At 32.1% G+C, this 26,235-nt stretch overlaps 4 protein-coding genes across 9 annotated transcripts; 3 read left to right on the plus strand and 1 right to left on the minus strand.

The window, feature by feature from the left end:
* The first annotated feature begins 5,544 nt into the window (after positions 1-5,544).
* Positions 5,545-7,935, plus strand: LOC105126352 (40S ribosomal protein S8-like). Its single transcript, XM_011027193.1, has 5 exons — positions 5,545-5,652; positions 5,754-5,826; positions 6,441-6,774; positions 7,378-7,550; positions 7,654-7,935. The coding sequence occupies exons 1-5, from the start codon at positions 5,649-5,651 to the stop codon at positions 7,727-7,729; spliced, it is 660 nt and encodes a 219-aa protein (XP_011025495.1). The 5' UTR covers positions 5,545-5,648; the 3' UTR covers positions 7,730-7,935.
* Positions 7,936-9,258: 1,323 nt separating this feature from the next.
* On the plus strand, positions 9,259-11,249 carry LOC105126353 (2,3-bisphosphoglycerate-dependent phosphoglycerate mutase). The gene is made up of 4 exons (XM_011027194.1): positions 9,259-9,434; positions 9,532-9,584; positions 10,801-10,983; positions 11,021-11,249. Exons 1-3 carry the CDS (start codon positions 9,344-9,346, stop codon positions 10,927-10,929), a joined length of 273 nt encoding a protein of 90 aa, XP_011025496.1. The 5' UTR covers positions 9,259-9,343; the 3' UTR covers positions 10,930-10,983; positions 11,021-11,249.
* Positions 11,250-14,607: 3,358 nt separating this feature from the next.
* On the plus strand, positions 14,608-18,225 carry LOC105126354 (protein PNS1-like). Of its 2 annotated transcripts, XM_011027195.1 has the most exons (6): positions 14,612-14,929; positions 15,051-15,353; positions 15,549-15,581; positions 16,025-16,936; positions 17,254-17,487; positions 17,645-18,225. In XM_011027195.1, exons 1-6 carry the CDS (start codon positions 14,912-14,914, stop codon positions 17,816-17,818), a joined length of 1,674 nt encoding a protein of 557 aa, XP_011025497.1. In that variant the 5' UTR covers positions 14,612-14,911; the 3' UTR covers positions 17,819-18,225. The 2 variants fall into 2 exon arrangements, with proteins under 2 accessions (XP_011025498.1, XP_011025497.1); XM_011027196.1 differs by lacking the exon at positions 15,549-15,581 and having other exon boundaries at positions 14,608-14,929.
* A 5,481-nt stretch (positions 18,226-23,706) lies between these two features.
* LOC105126355 (Acyl-CoA N-acyltransferases (NAT) superfamily protein) lies at positions 23,707-26,069 on the minus strand. 5 transcript variants are annotated; one of them, XR_842404.1, is made up of 4 exons: positions 25,684-26,069; positions 24,900-25,234; positions 24,046-24,091; positions 23,707-23,975 (listed from the first exon to the last, which is right to left on the minus strand). XR_842404.1 is itself a non-coding variant. In XM_011027198.1 (3 exons), exons 1-2 carry the CDS (start codon positions 25,981-25,983, stop codon positions 24,929-24,931), a joined length of 606 nt encoding a protein of 201 aa, XP_011025500.1. In that variant the 5' UTR covers positions 25,984-26,069; the 3' UTR covers positions 23,707-24,091; positions 24,900-24,928. The 5 variants fall into 5 exon arrangements, 2 of the variants coding, with proteins under 2 accessions (XP_011025500.1, XP_011025499.1); XR_842406.1 differs by adding an exon at positions 24,138-24,180 and having other exon boundaries at positions 23,707-24,088; XR_842405.1 differs by adding an exon at positions 24,205-24,285 and having other exon boundaries at positions 23,707-24,091.
* Positions 26,070-26,235: the final 166 nt, after the last annotated feature.

The raw sequence follows: 26,235 nt of genomic DNA on the forward strand, positions 1-26,235 counted from the left end.
TTAATTTAGTTCACTAATATTAATTTTTTCTATTTAGTTATCACAGTTTTTGGACATGAATCTCAAATTTAATGAGTTAACTTGATTTGATGAATTAACCTAGTTGATTCGGATTTAATTACGTTAATTTAGAATTTTTTTACTCTTCTTTATTAGTTTTTTCTTTTAATTTTTTTTTTAGTATTATAATTAACCCACGGTTAAAAGGTTGAGCGGTTTTTTTTTAATGAATTTTTTTTGTTTAATTTAGTTTGTTATGTTAAATATTTTTCTATTTAATTATCAAACATTTATGACATGGATTTCAGATTTGACAAATTAATCTAGATTTTTGTTATGGTTTTTCTTTTTAATAATTTTTTTTATTTAATTTAGTTTGACAATGTTAAATTTTTTTCATTTAATTATCAAACTTTTATGATACTGATTTCAGGTTTGACAAGTTAACCCAGCTAATTCTGGGTTAACCCGTGATTTTTTTCATATTCAAGTATCAAAATTTTATGACACAAATCTCAGATTTAATTGGTTAATATGATTTAAAAAATTAACCCAATTAATTAAAAATATATATATATTTCTTCATTGGTTTTTTTTTTCAAGTAGGCTTTTGTTTCTTTGTTTTTTCTTTTAAATCAATCTCTATTTTTTTAGCATTTTTGTTTTTTTTCCCTTGTTTTTTTTTTAATTTAGTTTGTTAATATTAAGTTTTTTTCTATTTAATTATCAAACTTTCATGACATGGATCTTAGGTTTGATGGATTAACCCAGTTAATTCAGATTTTTTTCTTTCTCTCCATTAATTTTTTTCTTCCTATAGATTTTTTTTCATTAATCTTTTTTTGTTTAATTTAGTTCATTAATGTTAATTTTTTTATTTAATTATCACACTCTCATGATACAAATTACAAGTTTGACGAATCAACTTGATTTGGTGGGTTAACCAAGTTAATTCATTTTTTTTTTCTTCATTGTTTTTTTTTCTTTCAATTTCATCTTTAAATATTGTAATTAACTGTAACTAAAAAACATCAATATTTTTCTTCCAATTTCATGACAAAAATTCTAGGTTTAAAGGGTTAATATAATTTAATGGGTTAAATTAGTTGATTCAAAATTTTTTTCTTAAGTAGTTTTAAAAATTAATTTTAAAATTTAATATTAATTTAATTAATAATTAAACTTTTATTATTTATTTTACTTATTATTCATTAGATTATTATGATTTCATTAGGGGATTTTAGTATACCATTTGTTATAAAGCACTATTTATCAAAATAATGTTTTGCATTATTATTTTTTCTTTTCAATTATTTTTTTTAATTTTATTATGTAATATTAAATTTTTATTTTTAATTATCATGCTTTTATAACACGATCTTGTAGTTAAACTCGTATCCAAAGCTCCGAGTTTGATGTTGTAACCAAACTCAATTAAACTTGTGTCATAGAAGTTTAATATTATTATTGATATTAAAAATATAATTTTTTAATCAGGCATAGCAGATAGATCCAATGCTTTTACATATATATTTGTGAAAAGACATAACATTTTTAGATTTTATTTTATTTTTGTATATTTTTCATATAAAAAAACTAACCCAAAAATATAGCACGGACCGCATTTCTAGTTATTTTTTTATGATTCATCGTGAGATAGGTTTCATTTAATAAATATCAAGTATGTGGTGTGTGTGTAGTATTTTATTACTTGTTTTTTGAAACCATTTTGAAGAAAAAAAAGTTGTGGTAAATAAAAATAAAAATAAAAAGAATTTCAAGAAAAGATTAAAATTTATAATTACATTTGAAAAGTTAGAAATTGAAATTGGTTTAATTTATTTATTTAAAAAGAGTTAAAACTGATATTATAATCTAGAATTGTACCTTTTAGTTCTATACTAATATAAATCAAGAATTAAACTAGAGATTTAATTCAACCACAAAAATCAACAAGTTGCTTGTTATAATTGCAGTGCATGTTGAAAATGAAAAAAAATAAAATTATGCTTTTGTTTTTTTAATCTAGTTATAATTACTAAATTCGAAACATTGAAAGATTATTCAAATCTTTTATTCTAAAAAAACGATGGTTCAAATACTCTACAACCTATCAAATTAAACTTTAGTAATTATCATGATTAAAATTTAACTATTATTAGTATGATTTATGAAATTATTTTCAGATTATTTTAACATATTAATATTCAAAATAAATTTTAAAAAATAAAAAATATTTTTAATATATTTTTAAATAAAAATCATTTTAAAAAAATAACTACTACTTAGCTATTAACAGTGTCTGAAGTCTACTCTCATAGAAAAATAAAACAAAAAAACTCTCTCGAAATGGCCATTGCCACCTTCTCCACACGCGTCTTCTCTCTTCAGTCACCAACCACCACCAATATCAACAACTCACTGTATCGCCATCCCAACTTCTAAACTCCCTACAACTATCACTCCCTCTTTCACTTGGACCGCCACTGCTTTTCGTTTTAAGAATTTTCCAACACCCATCGTTTCTTCCTCTGGTGAAGGTGCTGGCGTAGTTGGTGGAGGAGGGAGTACTGGTGGTGGAGGAGATGGGAATGATGCTGCTGGTTCCGGCAACCGGAACGAGGCTATTCTTGCATTGGCAGAGGTACACACACACACATATATGTATATAAAGATTGCTATGATTTGGTTTGGTGTTTTGAGCTTGACGATTTGCAGTTGGTGATCATTATTAGGCGGGGAGATCGTTAGGGAGCTTTCCGAAGGATTTGGCAGCGGCAATTGAGGCATGGAAGGTGCTAGGTTCCATTGCTAGCAGGAAGAAAGGCTGCTTGAGAAGTCACCAGTATTTAGGTGGTTGCTTCAATTTGGAGGGTTTAAAGAAAGGCTGCTTGCTGACTAAGGTTGCCATAGTCATAAAGTGTGGCGTTGGGATCTTTACCAACGCTAGATCTCACAAGATTTCACCATGAACTACTACAATTACATATACTCCTTATCTTCAGGCAAGAATGAATGGAAGTTACTCATGAGAGGTTCACTGAATTCTGAATGCCTAGTGAGATCTTGCAAGGTGTTTGTTTTTAATGTAGATTGTGTGGATGTTGTTTAAAAAAATAAGTTTAAAAAATATTTGGTTTAGCATGGTTAATTTGATTTAGATATATATTTATTAAAAATTATAATTTATATTTACATGTATTAAAAAATATATATATATAATGTTCGATAGTTATATAGTTATAGTTGTGGTTATTATGTAAAATATTTTTTATTTGGAAATATATTAAAATATTTTTTTATTTTTAAAAAATATTTTTAATATTAATACATCAAAATGATTTGAAAACATAAAAAAATTAATTTAAAATAAAAAATATTGTTTTTAAAAAATCCTTTTAAAATATAAAAATAAACATAGTTTTATGAACTTTAATTACAAAAATATATAAAAATTGCTTTTTAAAAATTGCTTTTTAAACTTAATTTTTTAATAAAGTTTATTATAAAAAAAATATAATTTGGTGTATTATCAAATATTTTATTGTGTTTTTTACACCGCTGACGCAAAAATTATAAGTAAACAAATGCAGCCCAATTAGATTGGTTGTTGACTGTGCAGCTAGCAAGTCAACTACTAGAATGGGGTTAAACTACTAGAATGGGGTTAATATTTAAAAAAAAAAAAAAATGTCGGGTCATCTGATGATTTGTCATGATTCTAAGATCATTTTATTTATGCGCCATGTTTTCAACTAGGTATTAGATTATCTCACAATCTTCCTGTTCTGTTTCAATATACATTATGTCTACTGGATTCATGGGGAATGGTTTTAAAATTTTTTGTCGTTTTTGATAAGCTGTGGGAATCTGATGAGGAGATACATTAAGTGAACGGCATGAACATACGAGTCTCGTATAAATCTTCTTTCTGCTGGTGTTTTGAATCAGCCTGGTATGTTATGATGTGATTGAATTTCTGCAGTTAGAACTAAGATGGTGGCTTGATTTTGTGTGCAGCTGATATATACACTGATAGCACACAATTTATCTGGTGGGATCGTCATTCTAGATTCTAGAGATTACTGTGCTGATACTGTAATGAATTTTTTTTCTGTAATGACATTTCCAGGCTAATATTTTAGCTTCACTGGTACATGGTGGCCAATCTCAGTATTGACATTAATTTTATGACGCCTTGGACTCTTTTGCTTAATAATTTCATGTTTCGAGCTGTTGTGAGCTCAGTTCATGTTCCAAAATGGCATTGAAGCTCCATTTGTAAAGTATTGTTAGGTGTTCTGCAGACAGTGAGGTCTGTGTTGTTCATGGATAATCTTTCTCAATTTTGTTTACTGTTCAGACTGCAGCGGAGCTCGAAAGGAGCAGAGAACACTTTTCCGAGGAGTTGGATGGCCGATGTTGCAAGGCTGTCAGCAGCGTCTGTTATTTTCACGCCTCTTGTCTAACGTCTCCCATCAGTGGAACTTTCCTTCTTTTTTTGAATAAAATATTCAATGTTAATAAAAATTAATTTTTGTTATTTTTTTAATCTACTGAATTACAAAATTCATTATAAAAAAAATTAAAGGAAGAGTTTGATAATTATATTTTTCAGATTTTTCATGTTATTTTTCAGTTTATTTTTAGTGTTTTTGTTTCGCTCTGATTTTTTTCTTGATTTTAAAGGTTATATTTATCTTATTAAAAAATATCAGAATTACATAAATATTTGTTTTAAAAACTTAATAGAGTTGGTATTGAAATCTTAAATATTTGTTTCAAAAACTTAATAGAGTTGGTATTGAAATCTTAGTAAGTGTAAATATTCTACAAGCACATATAATGCACATATAATGAATAACAAAGTTTTAAAGATAAATAATTTATTTTTATTAATAATAAAAATTATTATTATTTTAAAATATTTTAACAAGTAAGAATCATTTTTTATTTTAATATATATATATGAATTTTGATTAACTATTAATTAAAATTTTAGATATATATTTAACATGCAAACTAAGAAGAGAAAGATTAAAAAAAAAACAAACAAACAAGACATTGAGAACAAACTAAAGCTCCTATGAAGATATATTTATTATACAAACAAATCCAATAATATAATATAAAAAAATCACTAACAGTACCGCTCATAAACGATTAAGCCACGCCACCATTTAGAGAAACTTGATTGTTGATTATAATGTGAATTTTAATTTAATTTAATTTAATGAAATTTTCTTTCGTGATCACTAAAAATAAATTACTTCAAAGTTATATGTTCTGATTGTTATGAATCTATTTCTTTAATTTTTAATTTACAATAAAATAATTTACTTGTGTAAAACATCATGGTATATTTTAATTTAATTGATTTTCTTTTACTGAAACATGAGAAGGAACTTAAAAGTAAATCATTTTTATATTAAAATGCAATTAACACCTAAACAACACGGAACGTCGCCGTTTACTCAACGCTCAAACTTAAAACTATTGTGCTCGAGAACTCGGAGGGCAAGGTAGTAATTTAAATGGTCTAGGGTTTTATACTATAAATACAGGCGCAAAGCATCAGTCCCCTCCCAGTTGTCTCAAACCCTAAGCAGCTTTCAGCAGAGAAACCTTAGCATCTTGCCTCTGCAAAGATGGGTAAGCAATCTTTGTCAAATGTTTCTACTGTCTTGATCTCTCTGTCTCTGTCGTCAGTTCTGGAGATGCTAATAATTCAAAAAAATTTATGTTTTGATTAGGGATTTCTCGTGATTCTATGCACAAGAGGAGGGCCACCGGAGGCAAGAAGAAAGCTTGGAGAAAGAAGAGAAAGTAAGACGTTCTTTAACATTATTTTTTATTTATTTTATCAGAAAAACCGCACTTCTCTACGTGTTTTCCTTTCTGATCTGTGAAAAATATTTGCTTTTCTTGAATCTAGACACACAGTTTGAAAATTTTTTCCTTGAGGTCCTGGTTTCATGACTTTGTCTGGGTTCAGACCAGCCACTGTTCTTAAGCTCTAGTACTTGATTTAGCTTAACTAGTCACTTATTGGTGATTATTCCTTGTTTCATTTGCTCCCTTGTACGTCTGATTTCATATATGAAGGACTTATTTCCTTCAATCTGGTCAAAATCATTTAAGGAAGGTCGACAACTTAAGAGAGAATTGCTGGATCCTCTCTTGCTATTACTCTTTATAAAGGAACTACTTTCTTCTTCTCCTTCAATAAAAAGCTGTCGTTTCTTTGGAGATCAATCAATATGGATTTTATTCTGTGCTCTGATTGAGTTTTCCTTTAAACTTTAACACCTACGATTGTATCCTTTTGGTATGTCCAAAGCATTCCTGTTTTCGATTTAATATCTGAATTTGGACTGTGACTGATTACTTTATGTTTTCTTGTGTACCTAATTATGTTCGTGTGTTTTCCCTCTTTTAAGGTACGAGCTCGGAAGGCAACCTGCTAACACTAAGCTGTCTAGCAACAAGACAGTGAGGAGGATTAGGGTTCGAGGCGGAAATGTGAAGTGGCGTGCTTTAAGACTTGATACTGGAAACTACTCATGGGGTAGTGAGGCTGTGACCCGAAAGACCAGGATTCTTGATGTGGTGTACAATGCATCCAACAATGAGTTGGTTCGTACTCAGACTTTGGTGAAGAGTGCCATCGTTCAGGTTGATGCTGCACCTTTCAAGCAGTGGTATCTCCAGCACTATGGTGTGGACATTGGTCGCAAGAAGAAAACCACAGCAGCTTCCAAGAAGGAAGGAGAGGTAGGATCTTTACATATAGCATTTGTTTTAATTTTTTTTATTCATTGTGTGAAAGTGATGCTTGTATTACTACTGATGTGGGCTTAGGTAACTGATTTTTTTTCCATTGATTTATCTATGCAAGTGGGAAAACTAGAATATAGTTTTTAATAGATTTAACCCATTGCTAGTTTTTCCATGCTGATGTGTTTTTTTTTCAGTTATTTAATCTTCTTTCTGTCAGAAAAATACAACCGAGTTTTCTGTTTCTATTTGCTAGGTCATGTGAGATTTTTATTGGCTTTGCAATTTATCAAGTTTTTTTGCTTAATTTCATGAGAATGTGTCACATAGCTAGATTTTTTAGTACTATATCCATATGTAAATGTGGGGTCATAATTAGGCTACATTCAGCAATATGAAGAGGTAATGGTGCTTTAAATGTTTTTGCAGGCCACCCATTTATGGATATTTTAATTGCTTTGTAAATTTCTTTTGTCACAATTGGAAAACTCATCAGATTATTTTAGCCTTTTTAGTGTGCGAGCATGGTTTATCTCACTGGCATGTTTTGTTGGTAATTTCACTTTGAAATTGTCCATAAACTTCTATATTGATTTATAGGAAGGTGAAGCTGCTGCCACTGAGGAGGTGAAGCAGAGCAATCATGTCCAGAGGAAGCTGGAGAAGAGACAACAGACTCGCAAGCTTGACCCTCATATTGAAGAGCAATTTGGCAGTGGTCGTTTGCTAGCTTCTATTTCATCACGTCCTGGTCAGTGTGGGCGAGCTGATGGGTATGTTACTTCTCCCCCTGTTTATGCATGTTCTTAGTTGTGGTCTAGATTAAGGCATTGCCAAAGAATGTTAGTAAGTTTCATTGCTTTCCTATGGTTGCAGATATATCTTGGAGGGCAAAGAACTGGAGTTTTACATGAAGAAAATACAAAGGAAGAAGGGCAAGGGAGCTGCCTAGAGTTTTGTCATTTGAATTTTCTTTTCAGATCAGGCGTCTATTTTCACCTTATTTTGTTTGAAGTTGGACGTGTAACTTTTGATGAGATAAGAAATTTAACTTGAAGGTAGACCTGTCATTTGAATTTTGAGTAGAATATTCAGGTGGTTCTGGTTTAATTTGGCATTTTTCACCTCGCATAAAGATAAATCTCTTGTTTTTGTGTTAAGTTGGATGAAGGTTTCTTAGCTGAATCCTATTTCAGACCTGTTGACTAGTCGTAATGAGCTTGCATGAGATTGATCGGTATGATAAGAATGCATGATGCCATACCCCTGTAGCCTAGCCGAGATGAAATGCTCCATTTTTAATGCGATGGACATGTCTGATGAATTTCTTGCTGTAAAATTTGGTTTTGCTAGACAATTTGATAGCCTTGGGTAAAACCTACTCAGGCCCATAAATGGCTTTACCAAGCATGTGAAATAGATTCTCGAGCCCTTCATTTTTTCTAGTGTTGGTCGCTCGCATGCCGTGTGGAACTGGTTGATTACGATATAGAATTGAATCAATTTTAATATAACAAAGGAGGACCATTAAGAAGAGAGGAGGAAGAGCTGAGTAAGAAGAGAGGGCTAGAGCCTCAGACGAACACCGCAAGAGGGACACACAGAGTGAGCCTCAGCTGCAGATAGAAGAGAAGAGAAGAGAGAGAGAGAGAGAGGATAAAGCCTTCGTTGCAATTATTGATTATATCTGGAACACGAGGGAAAAGAAGAAGGAAATCATCCTCCATGGCTTAGCTTACGTGGTAAAAGAGGAAGCTTGTTCAATCTACGACCTCTTTCATCATCTACTTTTTACTATAAATATCCTTTCCTGGGATTATTTTAAATTTAAGTTCTAATCTTAGTATAATACAGACGCTGAGTATCTTTCAATACATATACATATGATGGAATGTAAGAAATTGTCATATTACTTAGTAGATGCTTGACTAACCTTATTATAAAATCCATCAAAACTGGTTCGAATCAAGCCAACTCAATTAAAGAGAAGAACCCTTCGCTACAAGAAAATTTTATACTGCTCTAACTATTAATATTTATATTATAAATAGAAGGAAATAAACAGAAAAGACAAAAAATTGGAGAAAAAAAACTTCTCTTTATTATTTCTATTTTTACTGCATTTATTTATATTTTATATTATAACTGTAGTATTTATAATGCATATTTGGGAGTATTATAAATGTTGATTTTAAAGTATTTTTATTTAAAAATATATTAAAATAATATTTTTTATTTTTTAAAAAATATATTTTTAATATCAGCACGATGAAATTTTTTAATTTAAAACTGAAAATAAATTAATTTTTTTTAAAAAATAGATCAACAGTAATTTCAAACCCCACCTCCATGCTTGAAAGCATAGAATTTTTCGCTAAATAAACCCCCCTCCAAAAAAAAAAAAATCAGCGATTAAACTACGCGTCGTTAGCAACAATGACATGTCGGTTTTGGAACAAATTATTTTATCGATCAAGCAGTCACCGAAATGAGGCCGTGCACTAAAACCCTAAAAAGCCATAGAAGAAGAAGCAGCAGCAGAAAGTGAAAAACCGTAACATCTGCGATGACACAAAAAAACAATCTATTCAAAGGCCAACAGAAGAAGAAAACAGTCCCACCTAATCGCCATGGAAAAATCACTCACATCCGCAAAGGTCAGATTGTTTGCTTCCTTGCAATCTCTAAAACTGTGTATTTTATTTATTAGTTTCAAGAAAATTAAATAAAGGAATCTCTAAATTTTGATTGCAGGGAAGAGATTTGTGAAGCCATCAAATTTCACGAAAGAGATGGATGCTGATAGGGTATGATTGCTCAATTTTGTAAACTGTTACTGCTTCATGATATTGTTAAAAGTCAATTAGCAGATGCTCTGACTTGCATTGGAAAATTTGTATTTCCTTACTGATAGATTACTATATTTATTGATTTGAAAACTAGTGTACCTTTGTAAGAGTGAAGCATGCACTACAGATTTGTTTTGTATTCACAGCTTCTTTAAAATGCACTTTGATTTATATGAGAGTTTAAAACCCGGATAAGCTTTTGTTCTTTGGGTGATAATTAGGCGTCTATTACTGATTACCAGCTCTCTTATTATAGTGGGAGCTGAGTATGAGCTGACGCTATAACTGGTCCAGTTTTGTTAGCTTTGGTGGCTGGTTCAGCTAGTCACTTTATGCAATTCTGGAGAAATTTTCTGTGTTTTTGTCTTCTGCTTTTTTTTTATATAGTTTTTTCCAGCTGCAGAATTTGATTAATTTGGAGATGTGAGGGATGATTATTGTCCCATACGTGGAGATTATACTGTGCAACTGCTCTTATAGAATCCAAGCCAGTCCCGTGCTCCTTCTTCATCTTTTATTCCTTTTATCTTCTTCTTCTTTTTTTTTAACGAGCATGTGCAAGAATTGCTGAAGACTTTCATGAAGAATCGAAGTTGTAAAAATACTACCATACCTATTGCTGTAGCTTGCTTTTTGGGAATTATTTTTTCAAAACCTGTTCTGTGATCTTTCTCGGTGCTTTGCTCAGATTATCTTTGTTCATCTAGAGAGTCCTTCCATTCTGTTTTATCAGTTGGGGAAAGGGTGATGCCTGGATTTTGATTGTCTATACTGGTACATTGACTGTTTTTATGAGTAAATCTTTCTTTATACAACAAAAGGAATTCAAATTATTCAATCAGGTGATTTTTCATGGATCTTGGGGTAGAATTATACTCTGAAAGATCAGGATTGTAGTTATATATTGCCCTTCTGGTCTCTAAGGTGAGATAGCAGTTCACTCAACTTCAGTTAATTCTCACATGAGCTTGGATCGTATAAGATCACCCAAAAGTTGTAGCACGTTTAGTAAGCTGAAGTTAGCCTTTATATTATTTTCTGGTGACTGGCATCACAACTATTGCTGTTGTTGTATTGTGTAATTGTATGTGTGGTCTATTGTGTGCATGGTGACCTTTTAAATCTTCGTCTGGTTCAGTGATTGCTGATCTATGTTATCTTTGATGTGGGCCAGGAGCTAAGCAAGTTCATCAACAACTGTAACGAGATCAAAGCAGCTACTGCTGCAAACAAGGAAGGTGGTCAACTAAGCATTGTCAAACCACCACCAGAACCAGCAAGAGCTGCAAAGAAAGAAACTTGATGCTGCAAAATCTATGCTTTGCTTTGTGCCTTTTTCATGTTTAGTTGGGAGGAGGTCAAATTCTTCGTTGTCCTTTTCTTTAAGTTGTCAGCTCTCTCAATCAGTTTTGACAGTATATTAGATTGGATATGGGAGTTTTGCCCGACTTGGATATAAATGGTTGATTAGTTGAATGTAAACCATATTCCCTTGTAGCCCCTATCCATACAAGTTTTGGTACTCTGGTGCGGACATAGGAGACTGCTGCTATGGCTATGAAGTATTGATTTAGTCTGCTGTATTGATAATAGAAATAGTAATCAAGTTTTTATCCTCTTTAACCTTTGGTTGAAACTTGAAATGGCTATTTTCCGTTCCAAATGAGAGGTAACGAATTTCCATTCAAAGAATCAACGGTCGTCAATCTTCAAGGCGAGGGGAGCCGAGGGAGAATAATACCATCTTGTGTAATCGAGTGTTTTCCCAGTATATATTAATTTTGAACAAAGTGTTCTAACTGTAATGTTGAACACCCCGTGGGGCGGCTGGGCTTGTCAATTGTTGCTGTCCCACCATTTTCCACCGCAACTGTTTTGAGAGAGACGAGACAGAATTGAGGTGGATCCTCGTCATCCCCATGCTATCTCGATTCTCATGCTTATTCAATCAGACCCACAGGCATTAACCACCCAGATCGCCCACAAGTTTGTCTGATTAATTGACTGGCTTCGAAAAGTGTCAGACAGGTATTGGTTACCCTTTACCAGCATGAGCTTTCTGGCACGTGACTCGTTTTGAATGGCCAGATAGTGGCCGAGGTTGTCTAAATGGAATAAAACGTGATCCCATCCCATGTCTTCCTGACCCGTCACGCACCTACGTCGGGGATTTGGGCTCTATGCTATGGCGCCACGAAATAATTTTGACCATGTCTTTCAAATTCTTGGAAATCTTTTTATATTTTTTTTATATATATTAATATCCAACATAAAATTTATATATATATATATATATATATATATATGTATGCATGCATGCATGCATGTAGTTTAATAAAAAACACTTTAAATTTTTTTATTACAATGATACCATCAACAACCTTCCTTTTGATACTTTTTTTATACAATTAAAAAAAACAGTTTTTGTTAAAAGAAATTTTTTTTGGCTCATTCAAGTCTGATGATTAAAGAAATAGGGATGTAAAAAAATAAATTTAAAATAAATTTTTATATTTTTAAAATAAAAGGTATAAAAAACAAGTTTCAATAAATAATATTTATTATATTTTAAAACTCAACTTGAAAATTAATTCAAGGCTTGATTGGGAGAGTCAATTCAGCTGACCTGATATTAAAAAAAAAAAAACTTTCTTTTGACCATATTTTTTTTATAAAAAAATCAACAAGATTTTAACTTATGTTTTATCCTATTAACCGAAGTTTTTAACTGGATTAGATTGAGTCAATATTGTTAATCTTTAAATCTCTCTCTCACACACAAATATATATGTGTGTGTGTGTGTGTGTTGATGATGACAATAAGAAGAAAAAATGACAAATAATATACTTGGTTGAAATTAAATTTTAAAATATCTATATAAACACCATATCAACAAGTATGAAGGATTTCTTGAAAAAACAATTAGGAAGAAAATCAAGAAGAAATCATGTTGAAGATTGGGGAAATAAACATTTATTTTAGTGTTTTATGTAAATCTTATATCTTATCTTAGTAGCATAATATTAAAATTAATCCACTCACTTCATCATGAATATATTTATAATAATCAATAAAAAGACATAGATAGTTCTATAAATTCATCTAAGTTGAAACTAATAGATATGAAATTATGCATTAACCAACTAATAGATATGAAATTATGCATTAACCAATCAGCCGATTGTTTTCCTGTGACAAGCACTTAAAAGTTCTGCCAAAATCAATCGACTAATTTACTTCACTAGTTTGAATCAGTTAATTGTTTTAGTCGCCACTAAAATTGTAATAGCTATAAACATTTAATTTATGCTAGAAAAAAAAAACACAACAAAATATATATATATATATATATATATATATATATTACATGATTGTAAAATTAAGAAGATGATCCGAACCTATATGATATACGAGCTAATTCAAGAGCAAAAACACATAATAATCATCAATATTTAATTATACTTTAATTGATGTAATTAAAAACTTCATATTTCAGCATAAGAGAATTTAATCTTGTACTCACTATACTCAAACACCTTCAAATCTTTTAAGTGTTATTCTATGAGATGCAACAATATTAGAACTTTTAATTGTATTATACACTATATATAAAAAAGTTAATTGCAAAAACAAAATTACTCTTATAAATCTTTAAAAGTTAGGTAAACAATATTGGCATTGGTAAGGTATTTTCATTAATAATTTTTTTCCTGAAGAAAGCATGTTTTTATGTGAGAGAAAGATCTTTAAAGAAAAATATCTTTAAGTGGCATAAATTTATTAATATGGATTTATCAAATGGTAATTTTACTCTTGAACTTAGACTAATAAGAGAATACAATATTCAATACAAGTTTGGTACTTGAAATGTGAATATAGGCTTGCCGAACCATGCTAAAAGTCAAGCTAGCAAATCCTTTCCCTAGCTTATTTGTTTAATTGAGTTAATTTATATTATTTGTTAATATTAATGTCACACTTAATTCACTCAATTGGGTGACTTAATTCACTCAATTGGGTGTTATTGTTGTTTCAATTATAGAAGAGAAAATCCTTCATCTGTATTTTTAAACTCGAATCAAATTAAATCTCAGGTTTGACTTGAAACAGGTTAACTCGTTAAGCCAATCCTAGTTTTGTAACTAGAGTTATTATAATATTTTTAATTTCAACACTTAATATAAATTAAAGTAAAAATTAATATCTAATTATTTTTAAAATATAAAAATTTGATAATAATATATAAGAGTAAAATAAACTTTTTATATTTTTAAATATTATTAATTATATCTTATCAATCATAACCAAACATAATATATATTAACAATCATTTTATCTTATACATCACAATCAAATATAATCTTATCTGTATTTGTTTTTTTACCTTATCTTTAACGTTTCCATCGTCTATTTTATCCGAAATAAAATTCAAAAGATATCTAAGTATTGTACCCATCCTTGAGTTTTTTTCATTAATTTATTAGCTACAAGCGAAGCTCATGTAGCCAAAAAAATAATAGTACCGAACAGCACAATTAATTTAAAAGCAGAGAGAGAGAGAGAGAGAAGAAGAAGCTAACTTATTAGTGTATTATTATTACACAACACGACGAGGTACACACTACATAACAGTATCTGCTTGGATTATGCCTCTCCTTCTCCTTCTCGGAAGTCAACATCCACCGTTCTTCGCTCTCATCATCAACACTGCCATCACAAAGAAATCCAAGCCGTTGATCACATTTCCAAACCCCGCATCCATAACCTACGATGTATGTACGCAGTAAAAACCTCAGTACACGTGCCCTATGGATTCATGACACACCAATAACTATTAAGCAGTTCCCCTCTCATTGGTGCGTGTATTACACCACATAAAAGGCACGTGTTGTTTCTGCAATATTCGTAGACTATTTGACCCTCTGGTACCCGGTAATTATACTGAAGTAGCTTGGAATAATCTAGATTCGAGCTGAGCAGAACTATAAAGATGACAACGCTCTCTTATCGAACTATAACAGCCTCGTGTCAGTTGATTTACGTGTGCTTGGTCATCAATATTCTGAGATTATGCGGCAATATAATAGAAGTATGTCCTCAAAATTACAGGGGGGAAAAAAAAAGGAAAATGAAAAAGACATAGCAGCATCGCCACCATATATCACCTACCCAAAAACGACAGCCATGATCAGCACAATATATCCATCAACATATTTTATGCATACATACATCACCACACCATAGCAGCCGCCACCGGGAAGCTTACGTCACCACCACCACCATTATGGGCGCTGCAGAACCTGTAAGACAGGATACCGCAATTACTTTCTATTACCTCACGTTTTGATTTTTCTTTATAAATTTTTACTTGGTTGGTGTCTTGTTTGAGTTGCTCACGGTTTCAGGATTTTTATTCTTCTTAGGTGGTAGAGAGAGAGAGTGAGAGGAGAGAGGAGGAGGGGAAGGAGGAGGAGGGGAATGAGAGGAAAGAAGAGGGGGGAGATGTGGAGAAAGGAGAAGTGTTGGGTGTCCAAGAAAAGGTAATAGACAGCAGTAACTTCGATGTAAATAATAATCTAAATAACCAGTTTGGAGGTTCTCATGCGGCAATGATGCAAAGGTTGAACCCAACAACCCCTTTGAGGATTGTCATCGGTGGTTCCTCCAGAATGCCCACTCCTTCTCCTTCTCAGACTGCCCTGCCTCGTTCTGCACCAATCCCCCAAGTAAGTTAATTTCTTGCTCTTCATAGTTACTACTCGTGTACAAGATAGCTTCAGCTCCTTTTTCTTTCTGTCTTTTTTTGTTTTAAAGTTTTGATTTTTAGTTTTATGAAGGTTTTTGCTTTCTGAATTTATCGGTGATTACGAAACTCGGGTTATTATGAATAAATCTTGAACATTTCTCCTTCTCCTTCTCAGACTCCGCTGCCTCGTTCTGCACCAATCCCACAAGTAAGTTAATTTCTTGCTCTTCACAGTTACTACTCATGTTTAGCTTCAGCTCCTTTTTCTTTTTTTTCTTTTTTGTTTTGAAGTTTTGATTTTTAGTTTTTTGAAGGTTTTTGCTTTCTGAATTTAGCAGTGATTACTAAACTCGGTTGATTATGAAGAAATCTTTAACATTTTTTTACCAGATATTTTTCTAAGTTTTGGTCTGTGTTAGTCAAACTGTTTTTTTAAAGCAATTAATTTGAACTTTATTAGTATGTTTATAGGATATAGAAAGGGCTTCATAAATTCTTTATTGTTTTTCAAGTCAGTTATATAAATTTAACAAGAAAGTAGTTATATGCGCCCTCCCTGTTCCCCCCCTCTCTCTAGCAAGAAATAGAACTTTTGCTGATTGTTGAAGTTATTGATCTGAAATATTTTTGGGTTTCCCGCTTTGTGACCAGCCATCACAAACAACATTGAATTCAAGAAGATACACCAACAAAATATCTCTGTTTCTGTTTGTCGTTCACATGGTTGCCGCTGTTGGGCTAGTATCTTTCCTTATATTCAAGGGAATTCAAGGACTAATAGAAGCTTCAGAAAGTGTTAAAAGGAAAGAGAGGAGGATAGTGAAGTTTTACCTCCCACAAGTTGAAACAGCATCTCTATTAAGCATTACTCTTGCGTTTATATGGCAAAAGGCAGTTAGACAATGGCCCAGGACCATGGTTCCCTTCATATTGTGGAGCTCATTTTTCTCGTCATTATCGGCCGGAATTCTTTTAATTTGCTTCCAAAGGGCTTCTACCGATGGTGTTGGAATTTGTCTTATTGCTTTCGCAATTGGCAATGGCTTATATGCTTGTTGGGTTACCCAAAGAATTGGATTTTGCACTGAGATTTTGATTAAATCACTTGAACCGGTTCCAAAATTTGGTGATTTAAACCAACCCACTTATTGGATGCTTGGAGTTGGATTCTTGTGGATGTCTTTGTGGATTTTAGCTGTAATCGGAGCCATGAATTTCTACTTTACTCCTTTGGTAATTATTGTATTGGTTTTAAGCTTGGCCTGGACTGCAGAAGTTATGAGGAACATCGTTAATTTGACTGTTAGTAGGGTGATCGCTCTATATTATCTTCGAGGAATGCAATCTATCCCTCAGAATTGTTTCCAAAGAGCTTTTACTCAGAACCTTGGAAGTGCTTGTTTGGGGTCTCTTTTTGTGCCTACTATTGAAGCCCTGAGAATTGTCGCTCGGGGTTTGAATTTGCTAGAGGGAGAGGATGAATTCATGTTTTCTTGTGCTCATTGCTGTCTTAATGTTATGCAGTCTATCTTCAGATATGGCAACGGCTGGGCCTTTGTACAGGTAATATCTCCTTTAAAACTTCACCCCGACAAATTTTCTTACCGCTTGCTTGGTTTCTTGTAAGAAATCCTAAAATGGGCTCTCTGCTTGAGTTGAAGCACATGTATATAATCTGGCATTGCAGGCAAATCAGTTTTGAAAAGTTATTGCTTAGTTCACAAAACTTTTTTGTTGCCTTTTTCTGATAGCCGAGTTACCTGTCTTTTGCCTGACTTATCATCTCCACTGTTTATTGTGGTCCGATTCACATCATCTATAAAACTCCATTCTTAGTATGGCTATCTCAGATCGATTGATCCTCTAAACCTTTGTCGCAGATAGCTACATATGGAAAAGGATTTGTGCAGGCGTCACAAGACACCTGGCAACTATTTGTAAGACAGGGAATGGAATCCATTGTCGACTCGGACATAACCAGCTCGATTTGCTTCCTCACAGGTGTATGCAGTGGATCCATTTGCGTTATTGTTGTGGCTGCCTGGACTGCCAGAGTGCATCAAACCTTCACTGCTACTCTCTCGCTCCTGTCCTTTTTCATTGGATACCTCATGGTTGGTAGCTCTTATTTGACAAATTCTATACTTTATTTACTCGACCTTGTGTTCAGATCATGTGTTCAACTTGGACATTCTATAATATAATACCAAAGAATCTTTTTTCAACCAAGAAGTTGATTGACTTAATTCATTGTTTAATTTGATGTGTCAGACCAGGATTGCCATGGCAGTGCCGCATGCCTGTGTGAGCTGTTACTATGTTTGCTACGCAGAAAACCCTAGTAACATATTGTTCGATAAAACCATCCAGGATCATCAAAGTATGATGGCCGATCGCGGTGTTGCCGCGGCCACGCCTCGAGTGCCCCGTAGATTTTCAGCGTAACTCGTGAGCTGAGGCATGATGCCTTCCCCAAGAAGTATATGAATTTTGTGGTCACAGCCTGATCGCATGCTTTCAGAAATGTACCATTCCCTCGCTCACTTTTAGGGGTCGGGGGTCCAAGGACTTGGTTCGAGCCAGTTAAACTTGAGGTGATCTGTCGACTTGAATGGCTGAGCTGCTGGTGCTGGTGAATATGAAAGCTCCATTACTCTTTTATGGGATGTTCCTGAATTGTGGAGAGCCCACTGGGATTCCAAATCAACAAGGCTACCAATGAAAATTGTCTTTTTGGTCTTGTCCTTTGCGTATACTTTTAGGGTATTCCATGGAAGTAATAATTGATAAAAGCTTCACCATTATTTAATCACTAATTAATTCTCTCTCTATATGCTAAAACAACCCATTACTGCTTAATTTAGTTGTCGTATTAAATATTTATTAATCTTTCATATAAACTTGTAAGAAACCTCCTTGAGGAATGATTGACAGCTTTTTTTTGAAAGTGATAGGAATTGTTTTTCACACTGGTATTTATTTAAAAATATATTAAAATAATATTTGTTTTATTTTTTAAAATTTAATTTTAACAGTGATGCATCAAAACAAATTAAGAATATAGAAGAGATTAATTTAAATCTATTAAAAATCGAAGACTTTTAAAAGCGCTCTTCCACGCGCCACCGTGTTAAGATTAAAATATTGTGTTGGCTTAGCTAAAATATTGCTTCGAACAGGCAACGTGTTTGGTTTGTCTTCCTTAAAATATTAAAAGAACTTGTCAAATGGAGAAAAAGGAGGTACAAAGAGCTAGCCACTTGATAGGTTTTTGACCTAGATCGTTAAAGGAATAAGTGTGTGTTTATCGTTTCATGAAATTTTTATTTTTTTATTATATTAATATCAAAAATAAATTTTAAAAAATAAAATAAATAATTAAATATATTTTTAAATAAAAAATCCTTTAAAAATCAACATCTAACATTATTAACATTATTATAGACACTCTTTAGACCTTCTTAATTTATTATAATAGACTGCATAGTAGAGTAGCTTTTATGCAAAAAAATAATTTTTAGCTACTGAAAAACTATTTTAAAATATATATATATATATATATATATATATATAATTCAGGTTATAAATCCAACTAGATTAAATAAATTTATTTTATTTTATTTAAATAAAAAATATAATAAAAAATAATAGTAGATTAATTAAATTTAAAAAGAAAGATAATTATAATAACTTGAAAAAAGTTAATTAAATGAAATAAAATATGTATCTTAATTCACAGGTAAGATCAAAGAATAAAATGGAATAAAAAAATAACATAAAAAATTAATCCTAGCTGGCTCAAGTTAGGATTATGAACTTGTAATTTTAGTAATTGAGATCGAGTCAACTCAATATATTTTATTAAATTCAAGATTTAGATTATGAGATCGTGATAAAATGATAAAAAATAAAGAGAATTATAATGATTTTAAGAAAAAAAACATGTTAACTTTTCAAATATGTAATGCAGGTCACTAAACCCGAAACATCTTGTCAAGAAAAACTAAAAAGTTTAATTTATATTCAGTCAAGTATTGAAGGATGAAATTAAAAAAAATTATATTTATTCAAAATAATTAAAAAATAGCAAATAAAAGAATAAAATTAAAATTAAAATTAAAATTAAAATATAAAATAATTTTTTGTATTTGATTGAATGTTGGAATTGAAGAGAAAAATCAATTTAGCAAAAAACTCCAGAATCAAAACAATAAGGATTAAAATTGACATAAAAATAAATATAAAAATTATTAAATGGTGAAATTAAAAGGAATAATAACTTTTAAAAGATGATCAAGAAAAAAAAAATTAAAACAACGAGGATCAAATTAAAAAATAAAATATCATCAATTTAGACTGGATGATAAAATTGAAAACCAATAAGATTTTTACAAATCAAACAAGGAAAAAAATAGAAATCAAAAGCAAAATAACCAAATTAAAAATATATTAGTTGATAAAATTATGATTAAAAGATAAAATAAAAGATAAATAAAACCTTTATAAAAGAGCCAATAATAAAAAAAAGCAACCAACTAGACTACTAACATCGACACATACCATTCTACACGAAAAAGACATGATAATGCTATCAATAATATAATAAAATAATATTTTTTTTTGAATGTTGGGAGGCCTCGCACATGCAACTCAACTCAAGGTACATGAGTGCCTCCCAATATTGTATACATGTCAATCGTTTTATTTTTTTCTTGATTGATGTTATAATAATAAAAAAATATTATAAAAATATAAAAACTTGTAATGATAACAATTTTAATTTTTACTTTTAATATTATTTTAGTTGTTTTATCATGCAATCAAGAAATAAAAACAATTTATTTATTTAAAATTAAATTAATAATAATTAATAAATCTTATAAAAGATTTTAATACTCTTTATGAAGAATAAAAACATCACTATACTATTTTAGTAAACAATGCATTCGAGTATGAAATTATAATATCTTTCCAAGGCAAAATAGTTTTTTTTTAATATATAATTATTCTGGAATGAGTTAGGTTACTAACTTGTGGTTAATAGTTCTAGTGATGTTTAAAATAGCCGATTAATTGAGAAAATAAAAAAAATCGAACCGAAATGAAAAACTGATTAAACCAATTTGTCAAAACCATAAATTTTAACAAGTCCGATTCGGTTTCGGTTTTGAACCAATAACCGGAACAAACTGAACCAAACCCATTAAAAACCAAAAGTTTCATAAATATTTGAGATATAAATAGTTAAATTGTAACCTAACCCTAACAATTAACATAACTTTCATGTCTCTCACAAAAAGCCACCGCTCCCCCCTTAATCTTCCCTTTTCCAGTTTCCCAATCTTCCTCTCAGTTAATTTCTAATCTTCTTTTCTTGTTTCCCAATCTTCCTTTCCGTGGGGGGTTTGTTGAATGAGCTTTCAATGTCACATTTTTCAACTTCACATATACATCCAAAGAAAATTAATGTCCAGTGAAAATTAACAATTGTTTCTTTCCCTTGCTTCTATATATTTATAAGCCTTTCTAACTTTAAATTTTATAGTAGCTTATACTTGCTATGCATACTTCATAAGAGAAGAACAAAGCTACCACAAAGATAAAATCTTTGCGCATCTGTCACTTCTTGTATTTTTTTGTTTGTTTTTATCTTTCCTCCCTTTTCATTCTTAGTTGTCTTTCTTGTGGTAAGTATTGGTGGTAATGGTTGATATTGATGGGACTAATGACAATGGAAATCATGGAGGAGTTGTTTTGGATATATATTAAAAATAATTATCCTTCATCTGGCTCTATAAAGAAAGTTTTTGTCCTGAATTTATTTGTCTTTCATGCAAAAAGTGCTGTAAAATCTATCTGTTTTTTGTGCTTGTGTTTTCTCCTTACCATAAGAAAAATTTGGATAATGGGATTAGGTTTCCCGGTTTTTTGCCAAAAAAATTGGATTTAACCGAACCGGACCGGTTCGGTTTGAACCGGTTTTCGGTCCGGTCCGGTTTGAACCGGTTTTTGACCCGATTCGGTTAATATTTCATAAAATTAATGTAATTCAGTTTGGTTGATTTTTTAAATCTAAATCGAACTTAGTTAATACCAAAATAGAGCCCAGCTCCGTTTGCAAGGAGTCTGCGGAGCCCTCTTCCTGGTTTCAAAGCAGCATATATATATATATATATATTATATATATATATATATATATTTTTTTTAATTTTAGAAAAAAAAACATGGCCTCTCAATTTCCCTTTTAGAAAAAAAACATGGCCTCTCAATTTCCCTTGTTAAAAAAAATATCAAACCCAACAAATCAGATAAAATTAATTCAACACTTGACAACACATGGATTATTAGTTTTACAGGTCAAATATTCTACAACAATAATTCAAGATTTGACAATCAACTTTGAAGTCCAAAAACATTAATCGGTGTTGAAGCCACGCTGTTTGCAAGTTATAAGATAAGAGCGAGGGAAAGAGACAGCCAAGGAATTTCTTTGTTAACAAGCCGTTGCTTGTTTTAGCAAATCTGAAATGGATAATCTCCTGTCACTTATCTTTTCAAAACCAGGAAACCCCATTGATGACTTCTATGTAGACGCGACTCCTCCTCTCTCTCTCTCTCTCTCTCTCTCTCTTCCATGAGCAAGCGTAACGTGTATTCTATAAACTTCGTATAGAAATATATCTATAGTCTTTGTGGCTTTACACGATGCTCATAAGCGACGGCTGATGCAATACATTATCAAGAAACCCAGTACAGAATATGACAGCCACTAGACAGGAGGGGCAGGCCACTGTTCTCAATTATTGACCATTCCTGTTCATACAATGACAAGAGAGTTGTAGAGTAGATTAGAGACTAGGATTCTGGCTTCCCTTTCACTCGCGTGGCCTTGATAATGCTTCTTCTTTTTCCTTCTATTTTTGTCAACAAGCCTCCAGCACCATCCCGTGGCTTCCACCGGCCCGGCAAAAACATTTCTCTTTTCTTCATATAATTAGATAAAAAGAAATTGGACAGTTTTTTTCTTTAAAATATACTAGTATTGTGAGTGGATTAGGTAGAGTTTCTCTCTGGGACTCTTTATTCGGTCAGTTGATCACATTATTTATGAAAACAATAATGCTATGGATTAGATTTTATTTTCAATTTGTTGCCTGATCCTACTAACTTAACCTGGAAGAGTTTCCAGAAGAGAGCCTGGTCAACTCAGCGAGCCGTTCTTGCCCTCTCTTATTCCTGTACAACATCACCATAAAATCAATTATTTTATGAGCTTTGAGAATTGAATAGAGACACCGGATCCGATATGTGTTTTATATAGTATAATCACAGATAGTGGAAGCCTGTCTCATTAGGATATTAACTTTACTTTATATTTTAGTTTAATTTATACAAATATTTGGGTGTGATTTATTAATTATATTTTATTTGTTAGGTATTAAGATGTTGAATTTTTGCCTCTGTTTTAGTTTAGTTTATATAAATTTTTAATTGAAGTTTACTAACAAGAGTTTATTTGTTTAGATTTGATTTAATTATTATTGGATATTTTATTTACTTGTTCCGGTTAAAATTTTAGTATCATATCCTATTTTTTAAAATATCAAATAATTTTTTTTGATGAATAGAATAAAAATTACAGGCTTCTAAATTTTTTCAACCCCCATTCTTCTCCTTTTCTCACCTTTTTTTTTGCTTTTAATTCTTAAATTTTTTTCTCTTAAAACTTTTTTTTTTTGAGTTCATTATTCCGCTTGAGAATTCTTTATTTTAGCGTGCATAACTAGCCACTTTGTGACGAGAGATGTCCACGGTTTCTGCCCTCTGCAGGTGGGAGTAAAAGGAATTCTGAGGACTACTGTAATTGAATTGCCAATTCGCACTCTCCCCAGTTTCATCAACAACCTACAGGTGCGATGCATATAATGCTCATCCTTTTCTTGTCCCGGTGTCCTTGAAGAGGAGGAAGTTTCTGTCACGCCATGAAAGACGGTAGCAAGCTTTCAGAGTTTTCACCATCAACTTGAACATGAATTTTTCGAGAGTAAATTTTGAAAATCAACCACCCCTGCTCGCTTTCGCTGCTAAAGCAGGCAACAACTCGTATAATTCTGCAGATAAGCCCTCGTTGGTAACTCTGCGCAGAGAAGTTCCAAGCCATCTAAGCCTTAAGATTATGCGCGAGTAAACAGGCCTGAGGATCACACCAACCAAACTTTCGAGTCCAGTTCTTGCTATCAGAAATAGTAGGGCATCTTTCAGTTCGTGTTCTTGTATTTGGAGTTTAATCTCAAGTTTCAACCTAGCTCAACTACACTGGTACGGTAACCACCTTTGAACAGCAGAAGCTGCACATTAACTTCTACTAATAACCACATTACTTTAGTGTCACAGCAACCCTATCACTCACGCTACCACATTGAGACGCGTTTCAAACTCTAGAAGAGCATCCATACCCTCACGAGCCACAGCAGCCTTTGTCTTTAGTTGAATCCATTTCTTGCTACACAATGACATTTAATTTCATTCAACTTAGAAAAATAAAAAAGAAAAAAACCATCTAACTTTGTTTTCTCTGGCATTTGGCGGCCTTGAGTTGAGGTGTAGTTTCCACCTAGCACAGCTACCTCATTGCAGCTCCTCAAATAACAGAAGCCATATCCAAATGCAAGCTTTCTGCAGCAATCAATCCTCTATGGAAATCGGCATCTACGATACCTTTGAAGGGAAAAAAAAAAAAACCCTTAAGAGAAACAAATCCAGAGGCATGGTACACAGAAAAACACTAGTCATATTCATCTCAGCATCTGCAGAAAGAGAAGCAACTTTACCATTAAGCTCAGGTTACCATCATATCATAGTCGTACACAGTGGGTGATTGCACAATTATACTAGTGAGAGAGACAGAGGTCCTGACAAAATCTCAAAAACATCACAAGTTTCCAACTACAATCTCATCTCAAGTAACTTGGAAGAAATGATTTGTGATAAACAGAAACCAAACTATCAGTCAGTTTGCAATTTTTGGGATATCAAACAAATGAGATGAGAAGTGTAAGAGTGTCATTGTTGTTGTTTTTTAAAATATTTTTTTATCAAAAAAAATATTTTTTTAATATTTTTTTTTTATTTTTTAAAAATTATTTTTAAAATCAATACATTAAAATAATTTAAAAACATCAAAAATATATTAATTTAAAGAAAAAAATTCAAATTTTTCCGGAAGTGTTTTTTGAACGGACTGCCAAACGCCCTCTAAATACTGTATACTTATAGCAGTTGTACAATTGATAGTGAATGGTAGCGTCAGTAGAATTTCAAAATTGGCACAAAACATCTAAAGAAGAAGGTGCAAATACCATTACTAGGCGATGGTCATCCCCGTATAAATCAAAGAAGCAGTAAATAGAAATAGCAATGCAACTCCCAGTCTTCTAGTGCATTATTATCACAGCTAAACAAACAAGCTATAATACTCGATACAAACAAACAATATTCTAACATAACTAAAAAGTATAACACTCACTTCTCCAACTAGTCAGTGACCATTCATCGTCAACCCGTTTTTGATTCTGCCTTGGTGCCAGCTTTTGCCTCTGATTTCAATTCTGGTCGAGCTTCCATGGGCCTGGCACCACCTGAACAACACCCGCCACCATGGTGGTGGTGATGGTGGTGGTGACCGTGATGATGACTCTGCTTTCCCTTCAGCTGCTTCCTCATATCATATGCATCCTCCCCATCTGCATAATACTTTGCTTCCACATCATGAATCTTGTAGCCTAATGTTTCTGTATACAGATTGAAAGCTGCACGATTACTCTTCCTCACATGCAGCGACACATACTCTGCTCCAAATACCTGTTCCACAAAATCAATAAGAAACGTGCCCAAAATGTAAAACGCAAATTTTTGACTATATTAATATAAATCTAATCACTAAAGCTTGCCTTATATCTAAAATAAAAATCAAATATGATAACATGTCCTCTTAAAATTGATATAGTTCCATTAGATTCCAATAAATTACAGCCATTTTAATAACCAGATAAAACATATAAAAAAAGTAATATCTATCAATGTTTCCACCCATTCAATTAGATTCCACAATACTTCAAGAATCTACATAAAACAGACAAAAAAAAATCACCAAATTCCAAGAACCAAAAAAACCCTTATTCTCAAAATTGATGCTTTTCATTCGACAATTCAAAAGGAAATACAACCTAATCACTCAAATCCCTGAAATTCCATGTGCAAAAAACAAAAAGAAGTAGAAATTCAAGAAAGAAAAGGCTGAATCCTTAGACCTGTTCCATGGCGGTTTGGGCGGCGTTCATGAGCTTGGTAGCGAGGCCAAGCTTACGGTGAGTACGAAGGACAGCGAGAGAAGTGATATGACCATGACACTCGTTCGATTCTTCTTCCATTTTGGCCAAAACGTAACCGACAATTCGGCCGTTGTAATCTTCAGCGACATAGAGGAGATGCGGCCAAGAGAGGATGTGGTAAAAGTAATATTTCATCTGGTAATTTTCGGGCAAGCATAGCAAGTTGCATGCTTGCATCGCCAACAAGTCGTCCATGGTCGCCTTCCTTATGCACACCATGCTGGAGGAGATTCAGACGTCGTTAGGGTTTAGGTTTTGGCCTTGCCTGTAGGAAATGAGAAAAAATCTACTGCAAGGGAAGCTCCGAAGGTTAATTGATTAATTAATTAGATTTGGAATTTTTGGTTTGGGATCGTATCACATTGGGCTTGGGCTTTTATTTTTATAAGATGAGTGCAAATACAAATGATTTACCTACTATTTGAAATAAAATCTTAGTAAATAAATAAATAAATTAGAAAGTGCAGGCTT

This window comes from Populus euphratica, unplaced genomic scaffold, assembly GCF_000495115.2.
Source record: "Populus euphratica unplaced genomic scaffold, PopEup_1.0 scaffold78.1, whole genome shotgun sequence".
NCBI lineage: Eukaryota > Viridiplantae > Streptophyta > Magnoliopsida > Malpighiales > Salicaceae > Populus > Populus euphratica.

What these genes read in the sequence shown, in the direction of transcription:
- LOC105126353 (XM_011027194.1), top strand. Translation starts at nt 9,344, where the DNA reads ATGACACAAAAAAACAATCTATTCAAAGGCCAACAGAAGAAGAAAACA. An exon ending in AATCACTCACATCCGCAAAG is followed by an intron (nt 9,435 to 9,531) that starts GTCAGATTGTTT and finishes TTTTGATTGCAG; the next exon opens with GGAAGAGATTTGTGAAGCCA. An exon ending in AAGAGATGGATGCTGATAGG is followed by an intron (nt 9,585 to 10,800) that starts GTATGATTGCTC and finishes GATGTGGGCCAG; the next exon opens with GAGCTAAGCAAGTTCATCAA.
- LOC105126355 (XM_011027198.1), bottom strand. Translation starts at nt 25,983, where the DNA reads ATGGTGTGCATAAGGAAGGCGACCATGGACGACTTGTTGGCGATGCAA. An exon ending in CCCAAACCGCCATGGAACAG is followed by an intron (nt 25,235 to 25,683) that starts GTCTAAGGATTC and finishes TTTGTGGAACAG; the next exon opens with GTATTTGGAGCAGAGTATGT.
- LOC105126352 (XM_011027193.1), top strand. An exon ending in GCTTGGAGAAAGAAGAGAAA is followed by an intron (nt 5,827 to 6,440) that starts GTAAGACGTTCT and finishes CCCTCTTTTAAG; the next exon opens with GTACGAGCTCGGAAGGCAAC. An exon ending in CAGTGTGGGCGAGCTGATGG is followed by an intron (nt 7,551 to 7,653) that starts GTATGTTACTTC and finishes CTATGGTTGCAG; the next exon opens with ATATATCTTGGAGGGCAAAG.
- LOC105126354 (XM_011027195.1), top strand. An exon ending in GTTCTGCACCAATCCCCCAA is followed by an intron (nt 15,354 to 15,548) that starts GTAAGTTAATTT and finishes TCTCCTTCTCAG; the next exon opens with ACTCCGCTGCCTCGTTCTGC. An exon ending in GTTCTGCACCAATCCCACAA is followed by an intron (nt 15,582 to 16,024) that starts GTAAGTTAATTT and finishes CTTTGTGACCAG; the next exon opens with CCATCACAAACAACATTGAA.